The 21,221-nt window shown below is 39.8% G+C and overlaps 1 protein-coding gene across 1 annotated transcript; it reads left to right on the forward strand.

Moving 5' to 3' along the window:
• Positions 1–211: 211 nt before the first annotated feature.
• On the forward strand, positions 212–9,642 carry LOC124880318 (mucin-2-like; the record flags this gene model as incomplete). The annotated part of the gene is made up of 13 exons (XM_047385363.1): positions 212–1,015; positions 2,474–2,513; positions 2,943–4,246; positions 4,490–4,969; positions 5,145–5,164; positions 5,229–5,245; positions 5,334–6,415; positions 6,522–6,586; positions 6,750–6,934; positions 7,384–7,724; positions 8,612–8,673; positions 8,752–8,900; positions 9,022–9,642. Coding segments are annotated over 13 exons (4,638 nt in total), but the record flags the coding sequence as incomplete, so codon positions are not given.
• Positions 9,643–21,221: the final 11,579 nt, after the last annotated feature.

Below are 21,221 nucleotides of genomic sequence, written 5' to 3' on the forward strand. Positions count from 1 at the left end.
CACAACTTCACCAACCACAACAACAGCTGCTCCTACAACAACCACAGCTGCTCCAACCACATCAACAGCTGCTCCTACAACAACCACAGCTGCTCCAACCACATCAACAGCTGCTCCTACAACAACCACAGCTGCTCCAACCACAACAACAGCTGCCCCCACAAAAACCACAGCTGCTCCAACAACAACCACAGCTGTTCCATCCACAACCACAGCAGCTCCAACAACTACAGCTGTTCCAACTACAACTGTCCTTCCTATCACAACCACAGCTGCTCCAACCACAACAACAGCTGCTCCTACAACAACCACAGCTGCTCCAACCACAACTACAGCTGTTCCAACCACAACAACAGCTGCTTCTACAACAACCACAACTGCTCCAACCACAACTACAGCTGTTCCAACTACAACTGTCCTTCCTATCACAACCACAGCTGCTCCAACCACAACAACAGCTGCTCCAACTACAACAACAGCTGCTCCAACAACAACAGCTGTTCCAACCACAACAACTGTCCTTCCAACCACAACAACAGCTGCTCCTACAACAACAACAGCTGCTCCAACCACAACTACAGCTGCTCCAACCACAACTACAGCTGCTCCAACCACAACTACATCTGCTCCAACCACAACTACAGCTGCTCCAACCACAATTACAGCTGCTCCATCCACAACAACAGCTGCTCCTACAACAACCACAGCTGATCCAACCACAACAACAGCTGCTCCTACAACAACCACAGCTGATCTAACCACAACAACAGCTGCTCCTACAACAACCACAGCTGCTCCAACCACAACTACAGCTGCTCCAACCACAACTACAGCTGCTCCAACCACAACCACACCTGCTCCAACCACAACTACAGCTGCTCCAACCACAAATACAGCTGCTCCATCCACAACCACAGCTACTCCAACAACAACTACAGCTGTTCAAACCACAACAACTGTCCTTCCAATCACAACCACAGCTGCTCCAACCACAACAACAGCTGCTCCTACAACAACCACAGCTGCTCCAACAACAACTACAGCTGTTCCAACCACAACTGTCCTTCCAATCACAACCACAACTGCTCCCACAACCACATTTGCTCCAACCACAACTACAGCTGCTCCAACCACAACTACAGCTGTTCCAACCACAACAAAAGCTGCTCCAACCACAACAACAGCTGCTCCTACAACGACCACAGCTGCTCCAACAACAACAACAACTGTCCTTCCTATCACAACCACAGCTGCTCCAACCACAACAACAGCTGCTCCAACCACAACTACATCTGTTCCAACAACAATAACTGTCCTTCCAATCACAACCACAGCTGCTCCAACCACAACAACAGCTGCTCCTACAACAACCACAGCTGCTCCAACTACAACTACAGTTGTTCCCACAACAACTGTCCTTCCAATCACAACCACAGCTGCTCCAACCACAACAACAGCTGCTCCAACTACAACAACAGCTGCTCCTACAACAACCACAGCTGCTCCAACAACAACTACAGCTGTTCCAACCACAACTGTCCTTCCAACCACAACAACAGCTGCTCCTACAACAACCACAGCTGCTCCAACTACAACTACAGTTGTTCCCACAACAACTGTCCTTCCAATTACAACCACAGCTGCTCCAACCACAACAACAGCTGCTCCAACTACAACAACAGCTGCTCCAACCACAACTACAGCTGCTCCAACCACAACTACATCTGCTCCAACCACAACTACAGCTGTTCCAACCACAACAACTGTCCTTCCAATCACAACCACAGCTGCTCCAACCACAACAACAGCTGCTCCTACAACAACCACAGCTGCTCTAACCACAACAACAGCTGCTCCTACAACGACCACAGCTGCTCCAACAACAACAACTGTCCTTCCTATCACAACAACAGCTACTCCAAACATAACTACAGCTGTTCCAACCACAACCACAGCTGCTCCTACAACAACCACAGCTGCTCCTACAACAACCACAGCTTCTCCAACCACAACTACAGTTGTTCCAACCACAACAACTGTCCTTCCAACCACAAAGACAGCTGCTCCTACAACAACCACAGCTGGTCAAACCACAACTACAGCTGTTCCAACAACAACAACAGCTGCTCCTACAACAACAACAGCTGCTCCAACCACAACTACAGCTGCTCCAACCACAACTACAGCTGCTCCAACCACAACTACACCTGCTCCAACCACAACTACACCTGCTCCAACCACAACTACAGCTGCTCCAACCAAAATTACAGCTGCTCCATCCACAACAACAGCTGCTCCTACAACAACCACAGCTGATCCAACCACAACAACAGCTGCTCCTACAACAACCACAGCTGATCCAACCACAACAACAGCTGCTCCTACAATAACCACAGCTGATCCAACCACAACAACAGCTGCTCCTTCAACAACCACAGCTGCTCCAACCACAACTTCAGCTGCTCCAACCACAACTACAGCTGCTCCAACCACAACCACACCTGCTCCAACCACAACTACAGCTGCTCCAACCACAACTACAGCTGCTCTATCCACAACCACAGCTACTCCAACAACAACTACAGCTGTTCCAACCACAACAACTGTCCTTCCAATCACAACCACAGCTGCTCCAACCACAACAACAGCTGCTCCTACAACAACCACAGCTGCTCCAACAACAACTACAGCTGTTCCAACCACAACTGTCCTTCCAATCACAACCATAACTGCTCCCACAACAACCACATTTGCTCCAACCACAACAACAGCTGCTCCAACCACAACTACATCTGTTCCAACAACAATAACATTCCTTCCAATCATAACCACAGCTGCTCCAACCACAACATCAGCTGCTCCTACAACAACCACAGCTGCTCCAACTACAACTACAGTTGTTCCCACAACAACTGTCCTTCCAATCACAACCACAGCTGCTCCAACCACAACAACAGCTGCTCCAACTACAACAACAGCTGCTCCAACCACATCTACAGCTGCTCCAACCACAACTACATCTGCTCCAACCACAACTACAGCTGTTCCAACCACAACTGTCCTTCCAATCACAACCACAGCTGCTCCAACCACAACAACAGCTGCTCCTACAACAACCACAGCTGCTCTAACCACAACAACAGCTGCTCCTACAACGACCACAGCTGCTCCAACAACAACAACAACTGTCCTTCCTATCACAACAACAGCTACTCCAACCATAACTACAGCTGTTCCAACCACAACTACAGCTGCTCCTACAACAACCACAGCTGCTCCTACAACAACCACAGCTTCTCCAACCACAACTACAGTTGTTCCAACAACTGTCCTTCCAATCACAACCACAGCTCCAACCACAACAACAGCTGCTCCTACAACAACCACAGCTGCTCCAACTACAACAACAGCTGCTCCAACTACAACAGCTGCTCCAACCACAACTACAGCTGTTCCAACCACAACAACTGTCCGTCCAACCACAACAACAGCTGCTCCTACAACAACAACTGTCGTTCCTATCACAACCACAGCTGCTCCTACAACAACCACAGCTGATCCACCTACAACAGCTGCTCCAACCACAACCACAACTACAGCTGTTCCAACCACAACAACTGTCCTTCCAATCACAACCACAGCTGCTCCAACCACAACAACATCTGCTCCTACAACAACTACAGCTGCTCCTACAACAACCACAGCTGCTCCTACAACCACAGCTTCTCCAACCACAACTACAGTTGTTCCAACAACAATAACTGTCATTCCAACCACAACCACATCTGCTCCAACCACAACAACAGCTGCTCCTACAACAACAGCAGGCCCTCCGACCACAACTACAGCTAATCCAATCACAACTACAGCTGTTCCAACAACAACAACTGTCCTTCCAATCACAACCACAGCTGCTCCAACCACAACTACAGCTGTTCCAACAACAACAACTGTCCTTCCAACCACAACAACAGCTGCTCCTACAACAACCACAGCTGCTCCAACAACAACTACAGCTGTTCCAACCACAACTACAGCTGCTCCAACCACAACTACAGCGGTTTCAACCACAACAAAAGCTGCTCCAACCACAACAACAGCTGCTCCTACAACGACCACAGCTGCTCCAACAACAACAACAACTGTCCTTCCTATCACAACCACAGCTGCTCCAACCACAACAGCTGCTCCAACCACAACTACATCTGTTCCAACAACAATAACATTCCTTCCAATCATAACCACAGCTGCTCCAACCACAACATCAGCTGCTCCTACAACAACCACAGCTGCTCCAACTACAACTACAGTTGTTCCCACAACAACTGTCCTTCCAATCACAACCACAGCTGCTCCAACCACAACAACAGCTGCTCCAACTACAACAACAGCTGCTCCAACCACAACTACAGCTGCTCCAACCACAACTACATCTGCTCCAACCACAACTACAGCTGTTCCAACCACAACTGTCCTTCCAATCACAACCACAGCTGCTCCAACCACAACAACAGCTGCTCCTACAACAACCACAGCTGCTCTAACCACAACAACAGCTGCTCCTACAACGACCACAGCTGCTCCAACAACAACAACAACTGTCCTTCCTATCACAACAACAGCTACTCCAACCATAACTACAGCTGTTCCAACCACAACTACAGCTGCTCCTACAACAACCACAGCTGCTCCTACAACAACCACAGCTTCTCCAACCACAACTACAGTTGTTCCAACAACAACTGTCCTTCCAATCACAACCACAGCTCCAACCACAACAACAGCTGCTCCTACAACAACCACAGCTGCTCCAACTACAACAACAGCTGCTCCAACTACAACAGCTGCTCCAACCACAACTACAGCTGTTCCAACCACAACAACTGTCCGTCCATCCACAACAACAGCTGCTCCTACAACAACCACAGCTGCTCCAACCACAACCACAACTACAGCTGTTCCAACAACAACAACTGTCCTTCCTATCACAACCACAGCTGCTCCTACAACAACCACAGCTGATCCACCTACAACAGCTGCTCCAACCACAACCACAACTACAGCTGTTCCAACCACAACAACTGTCCTTCCAATCACAACTACAGCTGCTCCTACAACAACCACAGCTGCTCCTACAACCACAGCTTCTCCAACCACAACTACAGTTGTTCCAACAACAATAACTGTCATTCCAACCACAACCACATCTGCTCCAACCACAACAACAGCTGCTCCTACAACAACAGCAGGCCCTCCGACCACAACTACAGCTAATCCAATCACAACTACAGCTGTTCCAACAACAACAACTGTCCTTCCAATCACAACCACAGCTGCTCCAACCACAACTACAGCTTTTCCAACCACAGCCACAGCTGCTCCAACCACAACTATAGCTGTTCCAACCACAACCACAGCTGCTCCAACCACAACCACAGCTGCTCCAACCACAACAACAGCTACTCCTACCACGACCACGGCTGCTCCGACCACAACAACTGCTGCTCAGACAACAACCACAGTTACTCCAACCACAGCCACAGCTGCTTCAACCACAAACACAGCTGCTCCAACCACAACAACAGCCGCACCTACCACGACCACTGCTGCTCCTACCACAACTACACCTGTTTCAACTACAACCACAGCTGTTCCAACCACAAGTATAACACCTACAACTACATCAACAGTTGCTCCAACCCCAACTACAACTGCTACAACCACAACAGCTGTGCCAACCAAAACTATAACCCCTACAACCACAGCAATAACTCCTACTAATGCAACATCAGTTGTTCCAAACACAAGTACAACTGCTACAACCACAACAGCTGTGCCAACCAAAACTATAACCCCTACAACCACAGCAATAACTCCTACTAATGCAACATCAGTTGTTCCAAACACAAGTACAACTGCTACAACCACAACAGCTGTGCCAACCAAAACTATAACCCCTACAACCACAGCAATAACTCCTACAAATGCAACATCAGTTGTTCTAAACACAAGTACAACTGCTACAACCACAACAGCTGTGCCAACCAAAACTATAACCCCTACAACCACAGCAATAACTCCTACCAATGCAACATCAGTTGTTCCAAACACAAGTACAACTGCTACAACCACAACAAATGTTACAACCACAGCTCCAACAATAATCACAGCTGCTCCAACAGTAGTCACAGCTGATCCAAGCAAAACCAGCGCTGCTATATTCCCAGCTACAGCTGCTCCACCAACATCCACAGCTAATCAGACAGCCTCCCCTACTGTGGCAACTACTATACAAGCTGAAGCTCCTGCTGTATATTTTGTTGTTGCAGCAACTGTTTTTGAGCCATACGTTGAACAACTTCAGGATAAACAAAGTAAAGAGTTTGTGGCTCTTGAGAAAAAAGTCATTGCAGCAGTAAGTGCTACGGTCATATTAACAGAGAATAAAATTGCATTTATATTGAAATGTACAAAGGCATATATTGTTTTTATAATTGTTCTTTACTTTTTTTGTCTTACAGTACAACCAAATCTACACGAAAAGATTTGGAGCCCTTTTCATCGGTAGTTTTGTCATCACGTTCAGGTAAGATTCAGAATGTTTGGATTCTACTTTATTTTTTTCTACAAGCTGAGTGGTGATAATTTTATTGATCTACATCATTTATAGAAAAAGAACCAGATTTATATATGTTGCTACTTTTTATGTCTGTTTTTCTCAACTTGTTTTATTTGTGATTACATTGCAGGGTTTCTAGCTCCATAATACGAATGAATGCTACAGAAGTAGAGGTGGGGGTGGAGTTTAATAAAACAACACCACTCGAAGAACTCCCAAAAAATGAAGTTGTACGAGAAGCCTTAGTACAGGCTATAAACACCACTAATGTCACCTTCAATGTCACGTTTCAACCTGGCTCCGTCCAAATAATTCGTAAGTAAAAAGAAGTCTAACATTACACGAAAACAGGGTAATGCAGGCCTTTATTTATACAATAATGTTTTTTTTTATTTGAACATTAATGTTTTCCGTCCATCTGTGTTTATGTTTAGTTTGGATTAAACAGAGCAGAGGTAGTTTTTTTCACACAAAATATGCAAAGGGCTAAATTTCAACTGATTCTTTGTAGTTTAAAATTTTTGCAAAAAAATGTATTGTTCTGAGTTTTAGAAGAGTAAAAGAGAGACAAAAATGAACAATTTTCACACCATCATTTACATTTGCTTATTATTATTTGAAATACCTAATAATATTTATTTGCTAGCTCAGTATTTGTAATCAAGATTATATTAACTTTGACTTAACACAAAAAATCATTTTAAAGCTAGTCTTTATGACAATAATTTGTTTTCATGTGTTTTTATTATCCTCGTTTCTTGCAGGCACACCTTTGCCAACCACAGACCCTGCTTCAAATTCTACAGTTACTGCCATCACTGCAGCTGCAAATGCTACAAGCAACACTTTGACTACCATTACAAATACTACAACAGCTTTGACAAACACTACTACAACTACTGCAGCTAAACTAACCACCACTTCCACAACCACCACCTCAACAACTACCACTACTGCAGTTAAACCCACAACCACAACTACAACAGTGGAGTCAACAATAACAAGGCGGCTGATCTTTAGGTCTGCTGGAGAGACCTTCACACAAGATTTGCTCAACCCATCATCAACAGCATTCATAAATCGAGCTGCACTTTTAAAGTCCAATGTAAGTGTCATCTCAGCTGTTAGTAAAATGTGTGCAACCCTGCTTTTACAAAAATAATCTTCTCAAATGTACTACTTTTTTAGCAGATAACCCTTAAAGTTTTGAAACAAACAAAAAAATAAAAATCTATAGATTTTTTCTTCAGAAAATGAAAACTGAATGAACCAGATAATACAAAACTATCTATAGAGGTGGCCATTTAAGGTTGTGAAGATCCAGTGTCCTGCATGTTTTAGATGTGTCTTTACTGTAACATACGTAATCCAAATGGTTTGATTATATTCTCAGCCTGTTAGAATGTACTGCAGGAGCCTGCCACTGTCCCATTCTGTTGAATCGGGGGGTCTTTAAGTAACAAATAACAATCAATAAAATATCTAAAATATTTAATCCCTCATGAAAAAACAACCTACACCTTAATTTATACACTGATACAGAGATCATAGCTCATAGATAAATTGAACTCTCTTTTCTATATTTCTGTTTGCTTTGGTGGGATGTACCAAATGTAACAAAATAAATCATGTTCTAGCTTTACTTTCTGCAAAAGCTGAAAAAGGTGATTAAAAACAAAAAAGCATGAGACCTAAAATGATTATATCATGCCATTATTAAGAGGTCGGAAGGTGGCAAAAATGCAAAACAAAACAAAAACTGTATAAAAGTATTTAGTTTCCCTTTACTACTGGTTCAGACTTCTTCACATTTTTGAGAAGCTTAAAGGTGGTTTGCAGCATCATTTATCATAAGATTAAGATTTCTTTTATCTTGTTTTTCAAAAAATCTAATTCATTTTAAGTATTTAAATATTTCTAATGTTACACGTTAACATACCCAAAGTTAAAATTCATCTTTTATAGAAAACTCTTATTTTTGTCTTTCTGCAGCTTGAACCACTTTTCCAGCGAACGTTTTCATCACTACGCGCTTTTGTTGTTATTTTTTTCAGGTATGATTTGCAGATAAATTCTGAGTATTGTTAATTAAAAATGTGTACACACTAACTGATATCTTATTACCTTTGCAGCAATGGGTCAATCATCAACTACGTGGATCTTCGATTTTCACCAGCATTTGTTCCTACTGAAACCCAAATTATTGAAGTTTTGGTCAATAAAACTTCACACATCACAGCTTTCAACATTGACACCAGTTATATTGTTGTGGATGGCATACGTAAGCTAAATTACATTGTCATAATTGAAAATATAAATTAACATGTAAATGACACAAAATCTTCAATATCACAGAGGAGTTTTTCAAATAATGTCCTGTGTCCCTTTTTACAATCTTACAGAAATGTCAAGTGGAATAAGCCACAAGATCAGCCTCATCACTGCATTCATCATGGTCCTGTTGTCATGGCTTCTGTCAAGTCATCAATAACGTCTCTGCTGGTTTTCATCGGAAAATCTGCTGCGAGATGTTAACTATTACTCATATAAACAGGATGTTGTTCTAATTGGAAACCAAGAATTACTCCTAAAATTAAACTTTAAAACATTTATTTAAACTTGATTTCATAGAACAAAGGGTTTGTTTAGTTAAAATGTCGGGCTTTTCAAACTTGCTCATGTCAGTTTTGTTTTATTTATTTATGCAAAATTAACTATTATGTAACAGTTATATAATTTATCATCTTTAAACGTAAACATGAAGGTAGTTTCTTAAGGATTATTTAGTTTTGTGACTGATCATGCAATCCTTAAGATTTCTCTCTCAGTGAACATTATAAGGTAAACCAGATGTAAGCTGTCAAAGGAATGTCCCGCATGATCGTTCAGTTTTTATTTTGTATTTAATGTATTTATAACACAAAATATTCTATATTCAGTATTCTGTAAAGCATTCCGCCTATTATTTCTGCTATTATTTCTGTATAACTATTAATATAATAAAGATCATTTGAAAAAGTAAACACACACTAAAGCCATGGAATTAATTGTTGTTATATTTTTTTAAATAATCTAAAGTTTAAACATGTAAAAAAGTTACATTTGTAGGTGTTTTCATTAAGGGTATTTATATATAGACAAACACTGTCATGTCTCATTTAATTTTTGAAGTTTCCCATATTAAAATTTAAAAAGATGAGATTTACTTATAGTGAAAGATGTCCTAGAGCAAATAAATCTCACATCACATCAAAAATACTAGTGGCATATAGGCACATGTAAGAACCCAACTTCTCTTTATGGTATGTCTGAAATGCCACAACAGGACACATGAAAAACATATATAAGTACATAAAGAAGAAATAGTGATGGCATAATTTAGTTAAAGACAATGGTAAATATGGTAAAAGAAATTTAGCACAATATAGAGAGGGATTTGGTTTTCATCGGTAGAGCTCCTTTGAGCAGAGCTTTTTAGGTCAGAGAGGTATATGAGCAAGCTTTGACTAACCAGCAATCCTTCTAACCCTCAAGACAGGCTGTACAATTGATTGTACAATAACAAGAAAACAAGGCTAATTTTATTTTGGTTGTGACATTCTTAATTCTGAACTTGTCTGTTGTGGTGCAAACACCAAAAAAACACCTTTTGTTTTAAACTGTTCTTCAAAAACAATAGTTGAAATTCAATTTGCTAAATCCTTCAATCACTACGAAGGGAAGTCTGGAGCCCAGCAACACCATTTAGCAGGGGCAGAAGCCAATGTTTACAATGGTGCCACCTTCTGACAACTCAAGTGAGACATCTCAAGAAGGCATAAGCATTTTGGTTGACCAAACTGAAGCTTTATAGATCAACACACCAAAGTTGAATGCTCTTATCTTTAACAATAGAACTGCTAATTTCCCATAACAACCCAAAAGCATCACAGGGGATCATTTTAATCCACACCCTCTACACCACAAGCGTACCAAAATTGATCATGTATGAGGCTGTACTCATTTCCTTTTAAATAGCATCAGAAATAATAGATGTAGATTCATAATTAAGTTGCCTCACTGTCAGACTGTTAATATAAAGTTAAATGAAGAAACTTCAACTGCAGATTATGGCAAAGATGGAGGAGATGGGGGTAAAATGTGCAAACTATATTCAGAGGTCCGGCAGTCCTCAGCTTTGCTGCATGCTTTCCCCCTCTCTCCTCACATGTCCTGTCAGCTTACTGTCAAATAATAAGACAACTAAAAGCTAATAGTGCCACAAAAATACATATTCAAGCTCACATTTGAGAAAGCCACATTGCCCCCCCTTCATTACAGCATGCTGTGTAGACCATTACAATCATGGCGATTCCAGGAAAGTGCATAGAGCTCTGCTTTCTGTGTGAGTGAGTTTTTGGAGTGTCATATTTTGTAAAGAATATCTTTGACTGTCTGTATGTGTGGTGGTGTTGTCTTCAAGAACCTGGCCTGAAGAGTGTCCAACTCTGGTTGGCTCCTTCTGAACTTGCAGTTGCTCCAGAAGATCGGGTTTCCATCATTCTAGTCAGCAGCCTTTAACTGCAGCATTTTATTAATTTATTCAATCTGTAAATTGCTGCTCTGTTTGATTTTTGTAAGTGTTGCAAATATATTTCTACCTAAACCTTGTGCATAAAAGCATGGTAAATAAAAAAACAGTACAACATCTATCTATTCATGGTTTTTAACATCTAGTGATTCTGATATGACTCTCTAGTCATTTTTGCTTTACTCTCAGGTGATCAAAATCACACACCACAGATTGCAGTTTTGGTATTTACTAAAAACAGATAAAGCGCAAATTGAAAGGTTAGCTAAAAATCAAATACAGCCTCAAAACCATGAATATGTGCAAAATATATAAAAGCCTAGAATTTATTAATCATGACTGTAAACCATGCTCACTTTAGCCAGTAATTCAAGTTCCTCAAATTTCTAGCACCCCCTTGTGGATTATGGTAATACATTTTGATACAGAAACACAGGAGAGTTTCAATCATGGGGCATAAATCTCATGCTGATTTCTGCTTATTTAACTGAGCAATGCTCGTACTTGTACTCGTCGTACTCGTCTTCCGCTTATCCGGGACCGGGTTGCGGGGGCAGCGGACTCAGTAGAGACACCCAGACGTCCCTCACCCCAGACACCTCCTCCAGCTCCTCCGGGGGGTGCCCAAGGCGTTCCCAGGACAGCCGAGAGACATAGTCCCTCCAGCGTGTCCTGGGCTGTCCCCTGGGCCTCCTCCTGGTGGGACGTGGCTGGAACACCTCCCAACGGAGGCGTCCAGAAGGCATCCGGTATAGATGCCCGAGCCACCTCAACTGGCTCCTCTCGATGTGGAGGAGCAGCGGCTCTACTCCAAGCCCCTCCCGGATGGCCGAGCTCCTCACCCTATCTCTAAGGGAACGCCCGGCCACCCTACGGAGGAAGCTCATTTCAGCCGCTTGTATCCAGGGTCATGACCAAAAGAACGAGATCCCGGATACAAACGGCTGACTGAGCAATGCAACATTTCGAATTTTACTAGGGGGTATGGAACCAATGATGAACTGTATAAAATAGTGTTAAACTGTTATCGGTTCATTTCAAATGTGGGATTTTTAAAAACATTTCTTGATGTTAGGTGACAGTTTGGGGTTTTGGATCATACACCCATTTTAGGCCATTAATATTCTAATATAATGGAGGGTCTCAAGATTTAGTTTTGAAGATATCTGCCAAGATTCACTGATACCTGTTTTGCACTTTCCAGGATATATATTTGTAAGACAATGGGGCCATCTAGTGTTGTAAATTTGTCACGTTTTGTATAACTCAGAGTAGGATGGCCGAATGGTGACATAAATTTTACCCAGGCATCTGTCAGGCATGCAAAGATTTTCTTTGCATGCATATCTCAGAAACATTTGAAAATTTAATGAGCACTTTATTTCAATTCAGAATGTTAATTTTCAGAATCCAGACTTTTAAAAGCCGTTTTCGTTCCTGATTCTCTTATTCTGATTTGTATTATTGTTTTTATACATTCGTCCTAGTTTACACTGTTGTACTTTGCCACAGATTCTGGACTCCAGTTTAAAAAACAAAATGACCTGTGCATGTTTGACTTTAATTCAAAGTTTGTTTTGTGCTATTACTTGTTTAGATAAACACTTTAATCTTACATTGTGATTATTGCTACACTATTTGTTTTTTCTTATTATTTTTTTCTGTTTAAAGAATAATTTTACAGTTCAGCTAAAGGTGACCTAATGATAGTGATGAACATCCTGGTTCTTCGTGAGCCATCGATAGCCTTTTTGGTTCTGGTAATCTCAAGTAACTGATTTATTTCAGATAAATCATTAAAACTTGCTCTAATCTGTAATTGTTTTATTTTGATTTAATCTGAAATATCTGTTTTAAGGCCACATTTAAAAGCTATATCTACAACTGAACATCTCTCAACTGCTAGAGATCTTCCAGAACTTTCACTCCAAGCTGTGAGTAATTTATAATTTCTTTCCGAATATTTCTTGTGGTCAAATTATTGTATTTGTTTGCTGAAGCATATTTCTACATAGTGAAATCTAGAGTCAGTTGATCTACAACTTTAGTAAGGTAAATGGTGCCTATCTCATGACACTGTTCAGAAAGTTATTTTGTTTTAAGGGAAAATGCTGTCTTGTTGTCATAAACATAGTACAGTAATAATATGGCTGAAATTATGTGAATACATGTTATCTTCTTACAAATTGTACTGAATTTAATTAATATGTGACTAGGGTTTTATTTTTAACTCTAAAACTCACTGAGGTCTAATTTTATTGTATGTTTGACTATTGTTTGACTTCAATATAAATACTATTGTATCTTTCCCCATTACATTCTCAGCTGGCAATGAAGGCTGTAACAGTAGACCCGCTTTTTGTTTTGGGCCAGTCTATTTTCAAATTAAATTGTACTGGACTAGTAAAAAATAAAAATACATTTCAAATTTCTGATTTAATGTCTGTTACTTTGTAGATCCACAACATAAATCTTTTGTGAACTTAAGTATGTTTGGTTTGAACCTGATCTAACGTATCATATAAGAATAATGTCAGAGTTAATTTAAGGATTTTTGGAACATAAAGCATCGATGCTTAATTTGGATTTTCTAAAGAATCAACATGGAGTCACACATGGAGTCTAAAGATGTCAACATGGCAGACAAGATGACATTGCAACCACACTTCTAACATTTTCTCACTTGTAATTTACATTCAACAAATTCGCTTTGCAGCTTGTTAAAATAAAACTTAGTTTATTAAATGATAAGAAAAGGTCAATGTGAATTAATTGTTTTTATATTTTAAGCAGATCAAGCTCTGTACATGCACCTAAAATTGATGCCACTGAGAGACCTTTCTACATTCTAGAATTGGTACTAAGACTAAAATCTTCTGTGATTAAGCAAAGAGAACCTCAAGAAACCTTAAGGTGATGCAAAAGTGTTTTTGTCTTTTTTATTAATTGGACAAGGATATAGGACAGTTCTTTTAACAATTTTGTAATTATGATTTGAATGTCTCATAACTGTAACACCTCCACCCAAAAAAACAAAAAATATCTGGGTTGTTCACTTGAGTGGAATGAAGGCACTCCTGAGACACCTACAATTGTTTCAAAAGAAATTCCTTATTGGCGTCATGCTAATAATAACATGCAGCTAATATATAAGGCTGAACAAAGGTCTAGAAAAACAAGTTTCATGAGCAGCAGGAGAGATTTAAGGAACTTTTGAAGTGAGTTACTGCTTTAGGTAAGTAATTTCTGAGTCGTGTTAATAGGTATATTTTTAAAATTAAAATATAGTTTTAAAACTATTGTTGCAAGGTTCTGCCATATGGATCTGATTTATTAAGAAATGTTTGTTTTAACATTTTTATTTATCTTTTTTGTACAATCCAGTTTTAAATTTGGGAATTTTTAAAAATCAAAAATACTTCATTGCTGATTGGAGCCCATTCCATATTTCGAGTAAAACAGATTACAGTATTTCAAGGTTCTACCATAGAAATTACTATCACTATAAACACGTTTTTACTTTTAGTTTTTTTTAAAATTCTTTTTAACTTTCAAAGAGCTGCTTTTCCTTAGTGGAGGTCATGAGTACATATCTCTATTTTTGTTGAATTCTTACTTTAGCAGTTGTTCTAAAATGCTGGTCAGCTAAAAAGACAATATCTTGTCTGTTAAATTTGATAGTAACAGAGAAATTATTTAAAATGCATTAGCGATGATTTTACTTCCTCCATGTTCAATAATTAAATCACCATCAGAGACACTTCAGTGCTTTGTATATTGCCACTTCAAGCATTCAGTATGAAGGGGAGGACAAATCCTAATCACTGAAGAAAGATTGTCTGCACTGAGTAGACTATTCACTGTAAAATAATGTAAATAATGTGGTCATTGATGTGCCATTTTCATAAAATCATACAAATAGTAATATGAGAGATGGATATGGTGTCTCTAATTATGCATTTCTCGTGTCTAATTTATAAACATGACTAAAAATCTGTAGCAGCATGTTTTAAATTATCATAATAAATTCCTGGATTCCTTTGTTAGATGTTTTAGTTTGTATGTCCTTGAAGTTCTATTTCTCCCTGTTAATGTTCTTCAGTTAGTTTCATTGTTTACTTGTTTCTGTCCACTTAGAGGATTTGTTATTTCTCTGGATTCCCTGGTCATTAGTGTTAATTTACCAGCCTCTTTCAATGGCCTGCATTACTTTTTCCACCATTTGTTCCTAATTCTGTTCTGATTGGCTCCCTATGTTCATTGGTCCATTCTCCACCATTCCTCAGTATTTAGACTCTGGTTTTCTGTTCTTGTCACTGGACTATACTGTCGACTGCCTGCTTCCTGCCCGTTCCTTTACTCATTTTCTCTGTCCTGCCTCCTTGTAAGTTTTCCTTTTGTTATTAAGACACTTGATCAACTCACCATACGGCATTTGCGCTCTTGTTTGTGGAAAGTGACGTACAGCAATTTCAGGCACAGTTTTGTGCGGACACAGCGTTTATAAATGTTACCCCAGCTCTGTCAGCTATGAGTGTTTCTGGAATTCCAGGCAGAGGGGCTGGAATATTTAGACGCTCTCTTACCCAGTTCAGTTCTGACTGTGGGAACAGTCAGGTGATAAAAAACCAGAGAGTCCATGATGATTAAGGGGCCTTGTCATTAAAGCAGTGAGGTCAGAGGGAAGTACCCTCAGAATACATTTGTATGCGAAAAGCAGCCAGTGTAAATGTGCCTGGACAGACAGAGTAGGACAGTCAACAGTGTACAAATGACACCGGCAGACTCAATGTCCACACCCAGTAATAAAATGTAATGCAGAGTGGTATACTGGCTCTAATTCCTTTAGATTCTGCTTTGATTAATTCACATACAACAAGTCAACATAGACCAGCATGGGTAGAAAAGTTGCTGAAATTAAGTAATTTCCAAGAGAACGAAAACTTTTTTCTAAAGAAGAAATCCAGTTTGACTTAGACACAAGACTGTCTATGTGCTCATAGAAAGTGAATCCATTATGAGGTCTGGTAATTAACATAGATTATTAGCATAAATGATGAAAAGGAGTGGTTCTAAAGTTGAAACTGGAGGAACACCCTTTGTTTTGTGGACAACTGAGTAGCAGGAATCGTGCTGATTGCACACACTGTGTTCTACCATGTAAATAGTTTGTAAACCAGCGAACAGCCTCATTAGACAAGTACATTTCTAAAAGCCTTTTAACAGAACATTGTGATTTACAGTATTAAAAGCTCTTAGATCCGTAAACAGAGCAGCACAGTGTTTCTGGTCATCTAATGACGCAATCATATCATTGACCACTTTGATGGCAGCTGTGGCCTTACTGTGCTGCTTTCTAAAACCAGACTGATTGTGTGACAGAACATCAGTTTGGTCTAGAAAATCTTGATGAGTTTTTCCAGGATTTTAGCCAGGACACATAGAAGTTTAGAAATTGGTCTATAGTTCTTAATAACAGGAATTGCCTAATAGAGGAAGAACAAATGCTGCCTTCCATATTTCAGGGATGACATTGTTGGCAAGAGGCCAATTAAAAATATAAGGCCATTGGTTCCGCATTGATATCAGCAGGTACCTTAAGGAAAAAGGGCTCAAGCTTGTCAGAATCTGCAGATTTGCTAAGGTCAAGATTTACTAAAACTCTTTGAACTTCAGATACAGTAAAAAAGTAAACATAACAGACTGGGCCTCACAGACAGATGAGGAAGGCACTGACTAACCCCCTGGTCCTGACTGATGCAGATCAGGTTATTCAGAATCAAACAAGTGCCCATATTAAACAAAGTGTTTACGAGTCAAAAATCACAGACCTATTTTAGATAGACCTGTCATTTATGGGTCCTTCTCCATAGGCGGATTTGATTACCTTACCGAAGTTCTTGGGATTCTTTAAATTGTTGGTTGTTTTTAAAAGATAGTAATCTGATTTAGTCTTCTTCACGGGAGAAGTACAATGATTTCTAACTTGTCTAAAGGTCAGTCAGCCATCCTGGGATGAGGATTTTCTAGGTCTTGCCTATGCAACATCACTTTCCTGTTTCAAAGCAGACAGATCGGAGGAGAATCAAAGGTTTGATCTTTTTAGTTTTTAAAAGGTAAATGTTTGTCTATGGCTGGCATGAAAGCATTGTAAAAATATTTCGAAGCCAAGTCTACATCATTTATGAGAAACATTTTTCTCCAGTCAATTTCCCAAAGGTCACGAAGAAAGGCCAAAAATTTTTAATATGCTGTTTAAAAACAATGAAACATCTGTCCTTTGGGAGTTCACCAAGTGAAAGTGCCGTTACAGCACAATGGTCACTCGTCATTTTGCAAAAATTCCAATGTGCTTATATTAATGAGGAGTATTAGTTAAAACCAGATACACTTAAACGTTAGCGATCACTTAAACGTTTGGTGAAATTAAATCAAAGAAGAACAACAGTAGAACTCCTGGCTATGCTTAATAGTGAAAGTAAGAGCATTTCAACACAAACAATGCAAAGGGAATTTAAGGGATTGGGAATGAACAGCAGTGTAGCCTTAAGAAAACCACTAATCAGTGAGGTAACTGGAAAAAAAGGCTTCAATTTGCTAGGGATTATAAAGATTGGACACTGGAGCAATGGAAGAAGGTCATACGGTCTGATGTGATCTGGGGTTACTGTTGTTGGTCAAGTCTGGGTTCCGCAACAGTATGTGTTCAAAGAATGAGGTCAGCTGACTACCTGAATATACTGAATGACCAGGTTATTCTATGAATGGATTTTTTTCTTCCCTGATGGCACGGGCATATTCCAAGATGACAATGCCAGGACTCATTGGGCTTGAATTTTGAAAGAATGGTTCAGGGAGCATGAAACATCATTCTCACACATGGATTAGCCACCACAAAGTCCAGACCTTAACCCATTCAGAATCTTTGGGATGTGCTGGAGATGGCTTTGCACAGTGGTCAGACTCTAACATCATCAATGCAAGATCTTGGAGAAAAATTAATGCAACATTGGGTGGAAATAAATCTTGTGACATTGCAAAAGCTTATCGAAACAATGCCACAGCGAATGCGTGCTGTAATCAATTAAATTAAATTAAATTCAGTTTATTTATATAGCGCCAATTCACAACGCATGTCGTCTAAAGGCACTTCACAAAAGTTAGGTACATACATTCCAATTAATCCTAACCATTGAACAGTGCACTAAGATTCAGTTATTTATTCAAATTGGATAAAAAGTTTTTCTGTCTAAGGAAACCCAGCAGATTGCATCCAGTCAGTGACTTGCAGCATTCACTCCTCCTGGATGAGCATGTAGAGACAGTGGACAGTCACTGGCGTTGACTTTGCAGCAATCCCTCATACTGAGCATGCATGTAACGACAGTGGAGAGGAAAAACTCCCTTTTAACAGGAATAAACCTCCAGCAGAACCAGGCTCAGTGTGAGCGGCCATCTGCCACGACCGACTGGGGGTTTGAGAGAACAGAGCAGAGACACAAAGAGAACAAAGAAGCAATGATCCAGGAGTACTTTCTATGGGAAGGAAAAGTAAATGTTAATGGATGTAGCTCCTTTAGTCGTTTCACCTAGAAAGAAAGAACAGATAAACTCTGATCCAGTTTTCAAGGTTAGAGTCTGAAAGAGAGCACATAGAGTTAGTCAAAGTAAAAGCTCAGTCAATTGCCATGTCTAGGAGAGAGAAAGTGTTAAACACTGAAAGACAGGGCCATGTGGGTCATCGGTAGAGGGTGAGCATTAAGTTGTTGCCAGCAGAAGCTCGGACGATGCCCCTCTCCAGAAAGGTGTTACAGGTAGACACAGAGTCAGGCCAGGTGTAGCTTCTAGGAAGAGAAAAGAGAGAGAACATAAAGTTAAAAACTGAAATAACAGCAAATAATGCAGAATTAGAGAGTAGTCTGAGAATGTAGCAAAGAGGGTGAAAGTGGTCGTTATGTCCTCCAGCAGCCTAAGCCTATAGCAACATAACTACAGAGATAGCTCAGGATAACCTAAGCCACTCTAACTACAGGCTTTATCAAAAAGGAACGTTTTAAGTCTAGCCTTAAAAGTAGACAGGGTGTCTGCCTCTCGGACTAAAACTGGGAGCTGGTTCCATAAGAGAGGAGCCTGATAACTAAAGGATCTGCCTCCCATTCTACTTCTAGAGACTCTAGGAACCACCAGTAAACCTGCAGTCTGAGAACGAAGTGCTCTGTTAGGAACATATGGAACAATCAGATCTCTGATGTATGATGGAGTTAAATCATTAAGGGCTTTATATGTGAGGAGGAGAATTTTAAATTCTATTCTGGATTTAACAGGGAGCCAAATAGGAGAAATATGATCTCTCTTTTTAATTTTCATCAGAACTCTTGCTGCAGCATTTTGAATCAGCTGAAGGCTTTTAACTGCATTTTGTGGACATCCTGATAGTAACAAATTACAATAGTCCAGCCTTGAAGTAACAAATGCATGGACTAGTTTTTCAGTGTCACTCCTGGACAGGATATTTCTAATTTTGGCACACAAAAAAAGAAGGAAATCCTAGAAACCTGTTTAATATAGGATTTAAATGACATGTCCTGGTCAAAAATAACACCAAGACTTTTTACTTTATTATCGGAGGTCAATTTAATGCCATCCAGGTTAAGTGATTGACTAAGCAGTTTCTTTTTTAAAGACTCCGATCCAAAGACGACAACTTCTGTCTTGTCTGAATTTAGAAGCAGAAAATTTAAAGTCATCCAAGTTTTTATGTTTACAAGACATGCTTGTAGTCTATTTAACTGGTTGGGCTCATCAGGATTCATGGATAAGTAAAGCTGAGTGTCATCAGCATAACAGTGAAAATTTATTCTATGCTGCCTGATAATTTTACCTATTGGAAGCATATATAGTAAAGAGAATTGGTCCAAGTACTGAGCCCTGTGGTACTCCACAATTAACCCTGGAGTTTAAAGATGATTTATCATTTACATGAACAAACTGGAATTTGTCAGACAAATAAGTTTTAAACCAGCCTAGCACTGTTCCCCTGATCCCTACAGCATGTTCCAGCCTTTCTAAGAGAATATTGTGATTGACTGTATGAAATGCAGCACTAAGATCTAACAGGACAAGTACAGACACGGGTCCATTATCTGAGGCCATGAGAATATCATTAGTGACTTTCAGCAGAGCTGTTTCAGTGCTATGATGAGCTCTGAAGCCTGACTGAAACTCTTCAAACAGGTCATTGCTGTGTAAATGCTCACACATTTGATTAGCAACTATTTTCTCAAGAATTTTAGATAAGAATGAAAGATTGGATATAGGTCTGTCATTTTTCAAGTCATCTCGATCAAGCGAAGGTTTCTTAAGTAAAGGTTTAAATACAGCTAACTTAAAAGCCTGTGGTACATATCCATTCAATAAGGATAGGTTAATCATACCTAAAATGGAGCTGGTAATCAGAGGGAACACTTCCTTAAATAATTTGGTTGGGATTGGGTCTAACATACAAGTTGAAGGTTTAGATGAAGCTAATATTTGTGATAACTCAGGAAGCTCCACAGGATCAAAGCAGTCCAAATACAGATCAGGCTCTACAGTTACTTACAATGTTGTCTCACTTGCTGAGGATGAAGTAATCATCTTCGGGAGTATGTCAAAGATTTCATTTTTAATAGAATCAATTTTATTTAAGAAGAATCCCATAAAGTCATGACTGCTGAGAGTTAAGGGAATGGATGGCTCAACAGAGCTATGACTCTATGTAAGTTTAGCAACTGTACTAAAGAGAAACCTAGGATTATTCTTGTTCTCTTCTATTAATGATGAGAAATAAGCTGTTCTAGCTTGGTGAAGTGTCTTTTTATACAACAGTAAGTTATTTTTCCAGATTAAGTAGGAATCCTCTAGGTGTGTAGAGCAACATTCTCTCTCCAATTTTCTAACATTGTGCTTTAAAGTACACAGCTCTGAATTAAACCATGGAGCTAACCTCCTATGAATAATTAAATTCTTTTTCAAGGGTGCTGCATTGTCTAA

Source organism: Girardinichthys multiradiatus, chromosome 14, assembly GCF_021462225.1.
Source record: "Girardinichthys multiradiatus isolate DD_20200921_A chromosome 14, DD_fGirMul_XY1, whole genome shotgun sequence".
NCBI classification, from domain to species: domain Eukaryota; kingdom Metazoa; phylum Chordata; class Actinopteri; order Cyprinodontiformes; family Goodeidae; genus Girardinichthys; species Girardinichthys multiradiatus.